This window comes from Porites lutea, chromosome 2 (genome assembly GCF_958299795.1).
Source record: "Porites lutea chromosome 2, jaPorLute2.1, whole genome shotgun sequence".
Lineage (NCBI taxonomy): Eukaryota > Metazoa > Cnidaria > Anthozoa > Scleractinia > Poritidae > Porites > Porites lutea.
In genome coordinates, this window is record NC_133202.1 from 20,474,142 (window position 1) to 20,489,805 (window position 15,664).

The following is a 15,664-nucleotide window of genomic DNA, read 5'->3' on the forward strand; positions in this document are numbered from 1 at the left end:
GCTGAGTGCATTGCAGAATTTCGCTTTGAGAAGCGACATATTCTGCAACTAGAAGAGGTGCTACAGATTCCTGCTCTCTTGAAGTGCGACCAGAGATCAGTGTTCACTGGAACTGAAGGACTCTGCTTGCTCCTGAAAAGGCTGGCTTACCCTTGTAGATATTCAGATCTTATTTATCGTTTCGCCAGACCAGTACCTGTCCTATGCATGATTACCTACAAAGTTATAGACTACATATACGATACCCACCACCGCAAGATAACCAACTGGAATAACGGTATCTTGAACCCCATTTCCTTACAAATGTATGCAGGTGCGATTTCAGCCAAAGGAGCAGCCTTAGATAATTGTTTCGGGTTCATCGATGGGACTGTGAGAGCAATTTCTAAACCTGGTGAACGACAAAGAGTGATGTACAACGGCCACAAAAGAATCCATGGCATCAAATTTCAATCAGTTACACTGCCAAATGGCCTCATTGCTAACATGTATGGCCCAGTTGGTAAGAAATAATCACATGTACAGTTTAGGGAGGGGAGAATATGAAGGTAAATTAGATGTTATTTTGATTCAGGTGTTTACCAGATAATTTTGGCAAGTCCCACCTATACATCCCTTTCTGCATCTTCATCTCCATTTTGGTTTGCTTTCAATGGCAACTTTAATTTTCAGTTAGAAACTAGCGAATAAGAGTCCTTTAAGAATGCAATCACTGGGGGTAAAAGGTAACAGATTGTTTAGAGTGCTGTTTTGTGATTACCTACCCAGCAAGCGAGTCACCTATGGTTTTATGAACACGCCTACTACTCCTTTCACAGTCACAAACACAAATGTTCACACATGATAATTTTTTGTTGAGAGAAGCATAATCTATGATGTAAAAACCTTTTGTCTTTCATGTTTATCACCACTGTAAAGAAGGAAGGAAGCATGATGCAAGCATGTTAACAGAATCTGGCCTGCTAAGAGAACTACAGCGGAATGCAATATCACCCACTGGGCAGCCTCTGTGTGTCTATGGGGACCCTGCGTACCCATTAAGGGTGCATTTGCAGGGCCCATTCAAGAATGCCTACTTAATTCCTCAGATGCAGCAGTTTAATAAGTCTATGAGTGAAGTTAGAATTTCTGTTGAATGGCTTTTTAATGACATCATCAATTATTTTAAGTTCATGGATTTTAAGAAAAATCTCAAGGTTGGCTTAAGCAGTGTAGGCAAAATGTACATTGTATCAGGTCTCCTTCGCAATGCTCTCACATGCCTGTATGGCAATAGCACATCAAAGTTTTTTGATATTCAGCCACCAAGCCTTGAGGATTACTTTGCCTAAACATGACAACATTTTCAATCAAACGGATTCCTGTAATGTCAAGTATGGTTTAATAAAAAATCTTTAATGTCCAACAAATCACAAGCTGGTACTAAACAATATAACAACAACAGCAAAACTATAAAGAACTGCCCCCCAGTTGTTCCAAAGTTGGATAGTACTTTTCACCAGTTGATAGCTGTTAGGGAATCGAAATGCATTATCCAGTGGATAGCACAATTTACTTTTTGAACAATTGGGTCTGGTCATTTGTCATGAGCTAATAAATGTGATAAAAAACAACTATACTCTATTGTACATCATCTGTTGCCTCTGTAATATAACAAGAATACTTGCCTCCAAGTCACAAAAAATGTCTAACAATACAATCCAGGGGGGGAGGGGTACTCCAGATGTCAAGTGACAAGGATGGTTGAATGAGGGTAAAACTCAGAACCCGAAAAAATCCCTGGTCCAAAAACTAACCCTAAAAACTATCCCATGCCGAATTTGCAAACCTTGAAAATTCCAGAAAGCATTAAAGGATAAAACACCAAAAATTTAATAAAACATTAAGAAGCCAGGATACGCAGGCACTACCACAAATCTTCAGTTTGTTTTGAATATCAAAACAAATCTTTACTTGAATCAACACACCCCGAAAAAATCCCCCCCCCCCCCTGCCTGGGCAATACCACTGATATCTTGCACAAAAATGTCCAACAAATGACAACCAAACAATAGCAAACTGTACAAAACTGGTCATTTGTTATGAGTCAATAATCATCATAGAAAACAACTACACTTTATTGTGTCAATCATCTGTAGCCCATGCTATGTAACAAGAATTATCGTCTTATGCCTTACAACACAACTAATAACTTGTAAAAATCTGTAACAGTTTTTGTGCAAGGAACTCAAAATGCACAAGGTGTCAGTACATATCTATAGTGGAGCACAAGGTATCTTTTTAGTTAGTGCTGCCTATGACTCAGTCTTTTTTAGTAAACTTTTCAACAATGGCCAACATAGTTTGGTTTTGCAGTTGACTTTGTTGCATGAATGCTGAGAACGTCTTGCATCTGCTGTCGTTGATTAACCTGTTGTAGTTGCATCTGGTTCAACACATTGTTCTGTTGTTCTAGCATTTTTTGCTGCTCTGACCGTCTTTGTGCCATTTCCTCTTGCTTCATTGTCATGTCTTTTTCCATTTTTTCTCTCATAAAGTCAAGGGTGTCTGATCCACTACGTCTTGCCTTCTTTTTCTTCTGATCTCCAGCTGTTAGCCCTGAAGCTTCTTTGCGCTTCTTGCTCTCTCCAAGTTTTTCCATAGCTTGAAGGCGCATTTCTTCTGCATTTGCCTTGTCTTGCAATTCATTCTTTCTAACTGATTCCTCAAGGTCTAGCTGTGCATTTGCAGCCTTTTCTTTTTCTATTATCTCTTCTAAGGCAAGGTCTAATTCAGAGAGTTCTTCTACTTCGATTCCTGAAGCTTTTTCTTCTTCTCTTATTTTCAATTTAAAGTTCTTTAGCTGGATCCTGGCCCTGTCCCTTACACATTTTTGACTCACTCGGAAACGTTGTGCATGGACAGAATTTAGGTTTGCTGCAATGAGATCCCACGCCTGGCCACTCTCACGACTTCTGTTCTTACATTTATATGGCTCAACCGTTAGCATCTCTCTGGCTAAGAGCACATCATGTTCTTTAGTCCATTTAAAGGCAGGTAAGTTCCTATAATTACAAGAGAAGAAAAATAGCCTGTAATAAACAAACTTACTTGCAAAGAAAAAAATATATGATAATACTAATGACGATGATAATAATAGTGATAATAATGATAATAACAATAATAATTATGATAATTATAATGATGATGATGATGATGATGATAAGAATAATTATAATAATAAAAACAACAATAAAGAGACAATAACACTGCACCCTTTCCAGCAAAGCAATGAACAAACCTTCCACTAACAAATCTTAGTTCCAAAAAGGCGAAAAAAAATAAATTCTTCCTTACAATTGAATTATATGATGTGCAGACAGTGCAGAGGGAATTTCTGAACATGAAAATTAGATTTTAAGTGAGATCAAGATTTCCAAAAATTTCAAGCACTTGGAAAACCTAAGTATTAGAGAATTGCCAATAATTTTTCTTTCAAGACTTTGAGTCTGAAAACATTCAAGAGTGCGAATTTAGTTAACAAATAGTGCTCCATTGAATTTAATGCTTGTAAATGATTAGCCAGCTGGAGCAAACCTAACTTCAGCAACTCATTGCTACCCATGATTCCAGAAACTTAACTCTCTTACTGATAGCTGTTAGTCCGTCTTTCATAAACTTTTAATAGCACTTTAAACAATCCTCTGCTGACAGCTTGCATTTTCGAGTGGTTTTGTAGTCCAGTTTTACCAAGCACACATGCACGCAAACACATTAGCTTACTTGTGCCCGCCAAAACTAAACCAAGCCATAACTTACATAGCAACCTAAAACCTAGTTCACGGCTCCGTTGGAGGACATCGCTTTTCCTGCAATATTCGGTCTGAGACCATATGAACATAAAAATCAACAGAAGGTGCTTACTTACGTTGCTTTTTCAGCGGTCGTGATTTCAGGAGACGCCATGACTATAAAGTCTATAAAAGAGGAGAACGTTCTTCAATGAGTAAAAAGCTCCAATTTTGTCAAATACTGTCAGAAAGATATCTTTGATTTCAAAAAATCATCAGAAACACTGAAATGTGATTGTGCTTCCACGGCATGTTCGACAAAAGGCAAAAAAAGTGAATAAATACTCACCTACCGAAGACGACTTCTAAAACACGCGTCGCCAGTCGTCCACTGCTGAACGACGACTCAAGTCTAGTCTTTCGCATGCGCAGTAGACGCCAATAGTGCATTTTTACTTCCGGTCGACAACTTCAGCGGCGTCGTCGTGAGTTGCTTAAACTCTCTATTGTTTCTTCCGGTGGGCTGACAGTGACAGAAGTTTCGGCAATGCTTTTGTCCTGTGAGTTTTGACTTAACACTAATTGTTCCTTTAAGAAATTTTCTGTGTCCATTGAAAGCTTTAGGTAAATCTCCTGACATTCCTCCATCCATGCTTTTTCGTGCTCGAATTGCTCATCGTCTTCAAGTAGCATTAAAAATTCCTCGTGTTTTGATGATAAATCTTCGAATGCCAGTTCATATTTTTTCAGTTCCTTTCTAATTTCTTCCCTGGCCAATTTGCAGATAATTTATGACAAACAACTTTTTCTTGACGGGTTAGTGCACCCTTGCAGTTTCTCCGTTTTATCTTGGCCTGTTTGATAGTGTTTTCTTGTGTCTCAGCCATTGTTTATTGTCTTGAATTTGTTACTTATCTTGGTTAGCCAGAAATCGAATGATGTTTCGTAAGGGAACTAAGACGATCCACTACCAAAGAATACTTGCAATCGTATAACTGATAATATATTTATTCGATCTGAAATTAAATGTACAATGTATTCTAATTAACTAAATAAATTGGTAATAAACAAAACAATTAAAACGAGCGAAGCAGGAGTAACTGATATTATAGAAACTTTTAACAGTCATTTATGCCATGGGGTCACTGATCGTCAATATCCAAAACTCATGAAATTAATATAAAACTAACAAAACTAAAATGATTGACAATATTATAACATTGATCTTAAACTTCTATGGCGAGTTTTCTTAATTTTCCTTGATCGGGATAACCATGAAACAGTTTAACAGGTAAGCAGTAAATCACATGGAACATGTCCAATTCAGATCTCGCGTAAAACTAAACTACTTAATTAAAGTTGAGGTTTATCTACTATTCAAGTTACCTGTTAGGCGTGTACAAGGCTACCGCAAATTTCTTAACTGTGAGTTCCTAGCATAGTCCAAAAAACTATGTTAACAACAACCTTTTCTGAATTAGCTTTATACAGCTATTTCATCTAAGGTTGTCGCGACTCAAGTGTACACACCCAGATCGCAAAGGAGCATGTGAGGTAAAAATAAGTGGTTATTTGACAAATGACTGACATTCTGCAATATGGAAATTGGTCGGGGCTCAGCCCAAACAATAGGTTTGTATGACTCAACAATATCTTTTCGAAATCTTATTTTCAATGGATTTTTCTCAGCGCGCTCAGATGCGGCTAGCAGCATTGGTAGTCTGTTGGGTCCCCATTGTTCTAGCAGCCTTCTGATTGGTGGAGAGGGGTAATCGAAAGGAAATCGGAAATATCTTAGAACGAGGCTCGGGTCATCGTCGGAAGCAATCGGAGAGGGCTCGGGTCCCTTCGGAACGGGGTCGCAATTATGTTAACGAGGGATGATGTCATGAGGCAAGAAGGAGAGACACAGCATGCACAAGGGAGAACGCAGGCGCAGTAACGAAAAACGTTGTGAATAAATGTGTTTAATCAAATTACAAGTATTATAAAGTCAGAGAAAAGTCAGAGATATTGGAATAACACTCGATCAGCCAGTCAAGAAGACATCCATTTACCAATAAATCGAGAATGACGGGATTGCCCTGCCTTCTATTAACTGGATATCGGTACAATGGGATCGAAGGACCGTAATAGGCGCGCAGTAAATCTAAAATGAGTGCGATTCGAGCATCGTTGAATGTCTTTTCATCCTTGTTCTCTGTCACAACCATATCAATCTAGAAGAAAAAGTGTGTTTAATAAATATTGCTTGAAGGTAAAAGATTGTGAAATAGTCATTGACGTAAATGAGATTACCACTAATCCCCGAAAACAAAGGGCAAATGAATTGCAAAATAAAATAAACGTTCAAACGTACCGAGTATTGCTTGTTTTTTCGTCTAAAACAGTGCAGACAACCGAAAGAGTGAGGATATGGTTTTCGTTCCAATGCAGACGAAAAACGTTTGTAACCAGTGGAAAATGAAAATGCCACGAACATTGGAATGCCTGTTCTAAGGCAACGGGGAAGGCGGGTAAATTCCGCATTCATCTTTTTCCTTTCGTCATTGGTCATAAAACAATGTCTCCAGAACATGATGAGAACTTGAACCTCGAAAGGTAGCACGTTGCCGAAAGGCTTGTTTTTGGGGTCTACTAATCCCTTGTAGTTCATTGCTTCGTTATCAAAACACAGCACAACAGAAGTGTCTTGCCATGTGCTCTATGCAAATACTAGGTGTGTGAAAAACACAAGGGAATAGGCTAAACCAATCGAGACTAAAAAAGTCGCTGGGGAATCGAAATTAACCAATGAAAGAAAAGCCAACAGTTAGAAAACTAAAAGAAGCTAAAACGAAGCTTGGGTGATCAATGGAAGGGGTCGGAAAGAGTAGTCAGTAAAACATATGATGCAATATGCAGTGAAAGGAATAAGAATATGTAATGTGTAAAAATATCAAACGCAAAATTACATGTTTAAAAATGTCAATCACAAAATTACAAAATAAAGGAAATGGTAGCTGGTACACGAGAATATCTGTCATTTAAATAATCCAACAAAAACTCCAACACATTCATAATCCTCTGACTTGGCCTCTTGCCGTGTACAGGCAGTTCAAACAGCTGAATCTCTGGATGCTCCCGTCTAAATAAGTCCAAAATATGGGCCAAAGTTGCATCATAGAGTTTATCGTCGTTGCCTATAGCGACAATCATATCAATCTACAAGAAAAAGAAAAAAAAAATCTTAGTGGTAAACATGAAATAAAACTGAAGGGAAATTGATGAATATACTTACCGACACTTGTTGTGTGTTCCGTCTGAAACAGTGCGGACAACCGTAAGAGTGAGGATATGGTTTTCGTTCCAATGCAGACGAAAAACTTTTGTAACCAGTGGAAAATGAAAATGCCACGAACATTGGAATGTTTGTCTCAAGGCAACGGGGAAGGCGGGTAAATTCCGCATTCATCTTTTTCCTTTCGTCATTGGTCATAAAGCAATGTCTCCAGAACATAATGAGAACTTGAACCTCGAAAGGTAGCACATTGCCGAACGGCTTGTTTTTGGGATCCACTAAGCCCTTGTAATTCATTGCTTCGTTACCAAAAACAGCACAACAGAGAGTGTCTTGCCATGTGCTTTAGCAAACGCTAGGTGTGTGAAAAACACAAGGGAATAGGCTAAACCAATAAAGTTGGAAAAAGTCGCAGGGGAATCCAAAAAGCACCAATGAAAGAAAAGCCAACAGTTAGGAAAAAGAAAAGACGCATGAAATAAGTCTCATTTCGCTTTACCGTTGTACCTTGTTTCATGATCGAAAATGATGTCCCTTCAAGAACTTAGTCTGAAAGCTGTGCCACACCCGGGGGAGCAAGCCAGAAAGTTTTTGCCGCCATGGCATACAGTACGTATAGCGCTGGAACAAAGGGAATTCAATGAAAGCATTGACAGGTTCAGAGAGGAACACAAAGTTCGTTTTCGGTACGTACTTATTGAATTGCATGTGTTAGAAGACTTAAACTGGACCCTGCCCTTGTATCCCAGCCACGTGTGGTGGCTACAGCGAAGTTAGCTAAAGGCGTGGATTGTTCTTTGTTTAGAGAGACGCTTATGGACATAAGGACATTAAGAGATCTTGACTGGACGTTATCCATGAAAATTTATTTTGCCAACTTTCTCCATTAATTTAGACTAACGTTACACATTGTAAAAGTATACCGAGCTGGAAACCAAAACGGAATGTGACCCGTAGCACTGTTTGTACGTTTTATGAACCGAGCGTACAGCAATGGAAATTAAAACAGACATTGGCCCGCGTATGCGTTAATTGCATTTAATACCCGTGCAATGGCAGATAGTTAAATCGGTAGAGTGTTTCAGTAATTAGTAGCTGTCGTTTAGGTCAATGTTAAAAACTAATTATGTATTTGTATGTAGATCGTCGCTTGACCTCATTCGACTGGTCACAGATTTCGAGTGGAGGCCCTCATTTACTGTCTGGTTTTTGAATTTCATTTAGAGAAACCCTGGCACTGCTACCTTTTGTCAGAGACCTAGAGTGGACACCGTGCATAAAATTCTGTTACTGTCATTGTGAAAACGTGTCATTTTGTTGTTTATTGTAGAAGTGTTATGCAAACAATAAGAAGATGGAAAAAGATGAAGTATTGTCCATTCACAAAATGGCTGAATTTTAACAAAAATATATGTAGTCATTGTGAAAGAATATTTGAGTTTGTTCTAACACTAGATGGTTTAATTTTGACGTGGAAATACGAAGAGGTAGACACAAATCGGGAACGTGAGACCCTTTTGAAATGGTATAAAGGACCATAGATTATTGAAAGAATAGGACGGTAAACGAATGGTGTGTTGTTTATTTTGTAGACCAACACTTGTGGAACTGAGAGTGTTACCCCGTTGCCCCGTGACCTTGTGGGTATATTCGGGGGAGTCATGTACTAGTTGCAACCTAAGAATTGGACTATTTGGAATCTGTATTGAAGACTGGCTTCTATTTAGGACTCGGTCAGAAGACTTTGACCTGTTTGCAGCCTATGTCAAATTTTGTAGAGTGTATGCATCATTAATCGAAAGGTACCCCTTTGTATTTCCAGAAGCACAATAGAGGAAATCGGAGAAAGAGCTTTTTGTTTTCACACCCAATGGGTTAATACAAGTACTGACGAACTGTGCGCCCACTGTTTAAGGATTTTAACTTCAAGACTAATGATTGATGACTATATTGATCTGAACTACTGGAAATATTTAAGGGCAACAGCCGAATATAGACGAAAAGCGCATGAAAATTGTTTTGCATTGTATGTAACTTTATTTGAAGAATGGATTGAAATGGGCGGGGAAGTTTAGCTTCCACCACAAGTCCCGCTTGTAATAGGTATTTTAATAAAGAGTTTTGAAAGAGTGTAAAAGTAACTGTCTTCATAATAAACTGGGAAATATCAAATTAGGAAGGGAAAAAGAAAATCAGACTTAACGTACCAGGAAAAGCGAAAAGATCATTGTGTGCAGACAAAAAGAGGGAGTATTAATCATTGACGTAAGTAAGATGAGGCGACTAATCCCCAAAAACAAAGCGTGAAAATTAAGTTCATTTCGCTAGCTCAGCGAAAGTAATGTCCCCCGTTTCAATTAGGAAGGGAAATAGTAAATCAGACTTAACATCACGTACCAGGGAAAGCGAAAAAAAAAAAAAAAAAAAACCGAAAAGATCATTGCGTGCAGACAAAAAAGAGGGAGTATTAGTCATTGACGTAAGTAAGATGAGACGACTAATCCCCGAAAACAAAGCGTGAAAATTAAGTTCATTTCGCTAGCTCAGCGAAAGTAATGTCCCCCGTTTCAATTAGGAAGGGAAATAGTAAATCAGACTTAACATCACGTACCAGGGAAAGCGAAAAAAAAAAAAAAACCGAAAAGATCATTGCGTGCAGACAAAAAAGAGGGAGTATTAGTCATTGACGTAAGTAAGATGAGACGACTAATCCCCGAAAACAAAGCGTGAAAATTAAGTTCATTTCGCTAGCTCAGCGAAAGTAATGTCTCGCGTTTTTAGAAATAAGCAATTTGCTTGCCGGCAGAACGAAGGTGAAATAGTAATTGCGTCAGCAATCTTGGTAACAATGAGTTCGTACGTTAATGGAAAAAGCCTACCTCAGTAACAAAATTATTTAATACACGTGTACAATACGCTTCAGAGAGTTTGTACGCAATTGAAGCCTAAAACAACTCAAGGGCCAATACTGCCTTTTGTTTCAGCGATTATAAAGGAACGACAATTTGCCCACAATCGTTCATTCACTGCCAAGTGTCTTAAAGTCTTGAGCAATTAGCGATCACAACGAGTCAGCATTGTCAAAGTGTAAGTTCTAATTCAGCCAAGTTATTGCTTGAAAATGAACCAAGATTTATCAAATGAAGGTAAGATTGCTTAATTACCCGTTGCGTCAAACAAAGTGTTTAAAACGAAGCAGAAACGGGAGTGCTTTAATGCTGTCGTATTAATTTATAGAGCTCATCAACTACAACGGGGAAGGTGTTCAAGAGCCAACCTCAATAGAAGCAATCGATGCCGACATTGAAGGTACATTTTTTAATAATGTTAGGTGTATTATTAACAAAGCGTCAATGAAAAGTAATGTAGGCGAAAGTGTAAGTAAAATACAGAATTTTAACTGCGAACTGTGTGTAGGGATGCGTAAACAAAGTGAATGCAGAATATTATTTTTACAGAGCGAAGCATAACTTCCAACTAGGGTTAACGGTGAGCAAACTGTAAAAGTGTAGGTTTTTAAATTATAACCGCAAACTGAGTGTTGCATAGCGGAATGGTACATTTCAAGTAAAACACAGAAAAATAATGGCAATTCAAGCGTTTCGAAGTGTAAAGAACAAAATGTAGACTTAATTAGCAAAAACATTGTTAAATTATAACCGCAAACTGAGTGTTGCATAGCGGAATGGTACATTTCAAGTAAAACACAGAAAAATAATGGCAATTCAAGCGTTTCGAAGTGTAAAGAACAAAATGTAGACTTAATTAGCAAAAACATTGTTAAATTATAACCGCAAACTGAGTGTTGCATAGCGGAATGGTACATTTCAAGTAAAACACAGAAAAATAACGGCAATTCAAGCGTTTCGAAGCGTAAAGAACAAAATGTAGACTTAATTAGTAAAAACATTGTTAAATTATAACCGCAAACTGAGTGTTGCATAGCGGAATGGTACATTTCAAGTAAAACACAGAAAAATAATGGCAATTCAAGCGTTTCGAAGTGTAAAGAACAAAATGTAGACTTAATTAGCAAAAACAATCAAGCGTTGATGCAGGCGTTTCGTTTTCATGTTTTACAGCCTTAATGAACGAAGATGATGAGGGTCTGTTGTCTGCCTTTCGCCGCTTCGAGCAACATGGAGGGAATCCACTTTTCCGAGCAGAATTTACACCAGTGAGAAGAAATAGATCGTTTCGTGGCATTGTAGACCAAAAGAAATATAGGCTTACTTTACAACAATTGCGAGATGCGCAAGATGAACAACTAGGGGAATCCATCAGCGAAGCTGTAATTCAGGGGTTGCAGCGGGTGGTGGAAAACGAGGGTTTCAACGTCCAGGATTATTCTTTGCTAGTCGCTGTCCATTCAAACTCATTCACTCATGTCTGGTCACAATCTGCCCGAGATGTCCCTTTAGAAGAATGGTTGTCTAATGGGGTTTACACCCGCGCTTGGCTGGAAGATTTAGCCAAAAAATTGAATTCAGCTCAAGTCATGGACCCCCAACGAGATGGCTTTTATGTCGAACTCACCTTTGTGAAGCGGTTAGGTCGTGGAGGAAAGAACGGGGGTAAAAAAGCCAATCCTGGCCGCCATGCGTGGGAGAAATTGGTCAAGAAAAAGAGGTGTGTTGTGACCATCAAAAATAAAGACAAACTTTGTCTCGCCCGGGCAATTATGACAATGAAAGAGAGGGTGGACAATGGCTCCCAGTATCAGAATCTAAGGAAGGGAAGACCCATTCAAAAACGATTGGCCAAATTGTTGCATCGAGAAGCGGGTGTTCCCGAAGGCCCCTGTGGGTTTGAAGAATTAGAAAAATTCCAAGAGTATCTAGGACCACAGGGTTACCAACTCATCGTGGTTGAACCCTCAAAATGTTTAGTCGTCTTCAAAGACCCCACCTATAATGAAGCACCCCATGTGATTGGTCTCGTCAAGTATAATGGGCACTATGATGGATTAACAAGTATTCCTGCCCTCATGAACAGATCCTATTATTGCCGCCATTGTGATAGAGGCTATGATGTAGAAAATTCGCGTCACCATAATTGCTTTGGTCAAAATTGCTCGGCCTGTTGCCGTCAAAATAAAACCTGTCCAAACTTTGCCACCTGGGTTAAGCCCACCGTTCATTGCCCTGACTGCAATTGTATGTTTTATGGGCAAGATTGTTTTCAAGCGCACAAAACCAAAGGAGAGAAAAAAGGAGACGAAAGTATTTGTGACAGATGGAAGAAATGTCCACTCTGCTGCGCTGAATATCAAGTCAATCCCAAAAACCCTCACAAATGCTACCATGCAACATGTAGAAACTGTGGGGAATTTACGCATGTCGCTCACCGTTGCTACATTCAGCCCATTAAAGAAGCCCCTCCACAGCAACAGGATGACTTCTTTGATGACCCCATGTATTTTCAATTTGATGATGATGATGACGACGATGACGAGAGAGGGCCCCCACCCCCTCCTGTCTTGAACTTTGCAGATATAGAATGTGCAATCTCCGAGGATCGCGTCTTTCAACCGAACCTTATCTGCTGGTCAAGTGAAGAGGATGAGGAGATTCATCATGCAAGAACCATTGAAGAATTCTTAGAAGCCTGTGACGCCATGACGGAAGTAGAAGATGATGAGAGGTCTCGAAAAGTCATTACGTTCTTTCATAATCTTCGTGGATTTGATGGTAACTTTGTTCTAGAAGCACTCTATGATCAAGGTCGTGCTGTGGAGAATCCGTTGACCCAGGGGGCAAAAATTTTATACTTTGAATGTGGAAACCTGATTTTTAAAGATAGCTTGAATTTCTTTGCCATGCCCTTGGAAAGATTTTCATCCACCTTCAATCTAACAGAGCTTCACAAGGGGTTCTTCCCGCATGCCTTCAATCGCCAAGAAAATTTGAATTATTCAGGAAGTTACCCCCCAATGGTAGAGTACGACCCAGATGGGATGAATGATAAGAAAAGAAAAGAGTTTATGACGTGGTACCAGCAGAAAGTAGAGAGTAACGCCACCTTCAATTTTCAAGAGGAGTTATTAGCCTACTGTGAAAGTGACGTGAAACTTCTCAAAGAAGGTTGCCTTAAATTCGTGAGAGAATTTAAAGATATCACTGGCTTTAACCCCCTGATTCAATCCGTGACCATCGCCTCAGCGTGCAACTACTTCTGGCGCAAGGAAAAACTGGAAGAAGACCTCATCGCCCTCGAGCCTCTAGGTGGATGGCATGGAAACCACATTAACCAAAGTAACATCGCTCTGGAATGGCTATACTTCCAGGACCACCAGAGAGGAGGTATGGGGCGTGTCCGCCACGTGCGTAACGGAGGGGAAGTACAAGTCCTCACAGCAGCAGAAAGCTACTATGTAGACGGTTTTGATGAAGAAACCAACACTGTATTTGAGTTTTATGGATGCTGGTACCACGGTTGTCCCCATTGTTTCAAGCACTACAGAGATGTGAAAAGAAACTCCCACCAAGACCGCTCCGTCAATGAAGTCTACGATGCTACCCTGAAAAAAGCTGCCCTGCTGCGCCAAGCGGGGTATACGGTCGTGGAAAAGTGGGAATGTGTCTTCAAGACAGAAAAGAAAACCGACCCAGAGTTACAAGCTTTTCTCCAAGAGTTGGAAATGGTCCCTCCCCTCAATCCACGTGACGCCTTCTATGGAGGAAGAACAGGTGCAGTCGCATTGCATTGTAAAGTCGAAGACCCCGATCTCATTAAATATGCAGATGTGACGTCACTTTACCCATGGGTCAACAAGTATATGGAGTACCCCGTCAGGTTCCCCCTCATCTATACGAATCCTAGGGATCAAGATATTCACCACTATTTTGGCGTCGCCAAAGTGGACATCTTGGCCCCCGAGTTTCTGTTCCACCCTGTCCTCCCCTACAGAGCTGGTGGCAAGTTGACCTTCCCTCTCTGTGCTGCTTGTGTGAAAGAGGAACAAGAAAAACCGTGGCTAGAGCGAACCAACATCTGTTGTCACACGGATCAAGAGAGAACCCTGAGAGGAACCTGGGCTACAATAGAATTACAGAAAGCTGTCGAGTTAGGGTATCGCATCCTAAAGATTCACGAAGTGTTTCATTTCCGCGAAGAGGATAGAAGGGTGGGGCTCTTCGCGGATTACGTAAACACTTGGCTTAAGATCAAGCAAGAATCGGCGGGATGGCCTGACGAGTGCAGGAGCCGAGAAGAGAAGCAAGCCTACATTCGCGATTACTACGAGAAAGAGGGGATTCAGTTGGAGCATGTGGCGAAAAATCCAGGAAGGAGACAAGTCGCCAAGATGATGTTGAACAGGTAATAAGTGGTTAAAAACACTGCAAGTAATTAACTTAAAGTGCAGACAAAGGCTGCATTTAAGAAACACCCTTTGGAAGAAAACAGTAGACAACCGTTGGACACAAAATTAGAAGGAAATGTATGGATAAGTTGCAGACAAAGTCTGCATGTTAACCACGTAAAATGCAGACAAAGTCTGCAAGTTAAGAACCCCCATTGATTTGTTTTGTTGTTGTTGTTGTTTTTCTCTTTGTCTCTCTATTTTTCTAGCTTCTGGGGCAAATTCGGAGAAAGAAGCAACAAGCCACAGACTCATGTCATCAGAAGTGCCCATGCCCTCTATGCTCTGCTGAATGACCCCTCCTTCCATATCAGTAACATCCGAATCTGCTCGGAGGATGTTTTAGAGGTCGTCACCACAAGGGCAGAAGAAGAAGTGGAACAAAATGTGAAAACCAATATATTTATAGCAATTTACACCACCGCGCATGCGCGGCTTAAACTTTACTCAGCATTAGAAACTCTTCAGGAACGTGTCCTTTATTATGACACGGATTCTGTTATTTACAAATGGCGCCCCGGGCAGGTAGAAATTCCCCTAGGTGTTTTTTTAGGAGATTTTACTGACGAAACTGACGGAGATCCCATCATAGAATTTGCGAGTGGAGGGGCGAAAAATTATGGGTATGAAACCAGGGGAGGGAAAGTTGAATGTAAAGTAAGAGGTTTTTCTCTGAACTACAGAAATAAGTTGCTTTTGAATTTTTATGCTTTACGTGATAACATTTTAAAAGAGTTAGATGACCCTCAAGAGGAAAGGAGAAATATCACGTTGGTCGATAAGAAGTTCTTTGACCGTGACCAAACCAACAAGAGAATTCGATTGATTGAAAGGGAGAAAAAGTACGGGTTAGTGTTCGATAAACGAGTTGTCGATAGGGCCACTCGTAAGTCCTACCCTTATGGATACGCTCGCATTCAAAGCGAGGTCGACATGCTATCAGAGCTGTAAATAGAGGTTTTCTTTTTGAAGCATTGTACATAGGCTAAGTGTGTTTGGCTTTTGTTTTTGGGCGCTATTGTTGATGTGTTGTAACATTAAATCGACAGGGAGGTTTGATGTAGAAATAAACTAAGTTCGAGATACAATCTCTGTGTGATGTTATTGTTGTTGTTGGGTCTGGGTATAAATAGAGGGTGGACACCCAAAATGGACCCCCCACTGAGAAGACATTGAAATTACCGTCAAAGAATTGGATGGCAGTCTGGTCAAGTTTCAATCGGAAAGTTAATGTGTGCTCATGTTACAGTT

General features: G+C 39.9%; 2 protein-coding genes and 2 long non-coding RNA genes across 4 annotated transcripts in view; 3 read left to right on the plus strand and 1 right to left on the minus strand.

Moving 5' to 3' along the window:
- Window positions 1-1,941, plus strand: part of LOC140926720 (uncharacterized) — a 2,103-nt gene extending 162 nt beyond the window's left edge. The window contains exons 1-2 of the mRNA XM_073376428.1: window positions 1-502; window positions 919-1,941. The exon at window positions 1-502 is cut by the window's left edge and continues 162 nt beyond it. Coding sequence (XP_073232529.1) covers window positions 1-502; window positions 919-1,331 — 915 coding nt within the window. The 3' untranslated portion in view covers window positions 1,332-1,941. The remainder of the gene's footprint in view (window positions 503-918) is intronic.
- Window positions 1,942-2,892: 951 nt separating this feature from the next.
- LOC140926721 (uncharacterized) lies at window positions 2,893-4,163 on the minus strand. Its single transcript, XR_012164463.1, has 3 exons — window positions 4,120-4,163; window positions 3,908-3,947; window positions 2,893-3,044 (listed from the first exon to the last, which is right to left on the minus strand). It is a non-coding gene; the product is annotated as an uncharacterized lncRNA (long non-coding RNA).
- Window positions 4,164-10,055: 5,892 nt separating this feature from the next.
- Window positions 10,056-11,230, plus strand: LOC140927270 (uncharacterized). The gene is made up of 3 exons (XR_012164555.1): window positions 10,056-10,196; window positions 10,288-10,359; window positions 11,133-11,230. It is a non-coding gene; the product is annotated as an uncharacterized lncRNA (long non-coding RNA).
- Window positions 11,231-11,548: 318 nt separating this feature from the next.
- Window positions 11,549-15,392, plus strand: LOC140925783 (uncharacterized). The gene is made up of 2 exons (XM_073375660.1): window positions 11,549-14,370; window positions 14,623-15,392. Exons 1-2 carry the CDS (start codon window positions 11,549-11,551, stop codon window positions 15,362-15,364), a joined length of 3,564 nt encoding a protein of 1,187 aa, XP_073231761.1. The 3' UTR covers window positions 15,365-15,392.
- The last annotated feature ends 272 nt before the right edge of the window (window positions 15,393-15,664 follow it).

What these genes read in the sequence shown, in the direction of transcription:
- LOC140925783 (XM_073375660.1), top strand. Translation starts at nt 11,549, where the DNA reads ATGGACCCCCAACGAGATGGCTTTTATGTCGAACTCACCTTTGTGAAG. An exon ending in GCCAAGATGATGTTGAACAG is followed by an intron (nt 14,371 to 14,622) that starts GTAATAAGTGGT and finishes CTATTTTTCTAG; the next exon opens with CTTCTGGGGCAAATTCGGAG.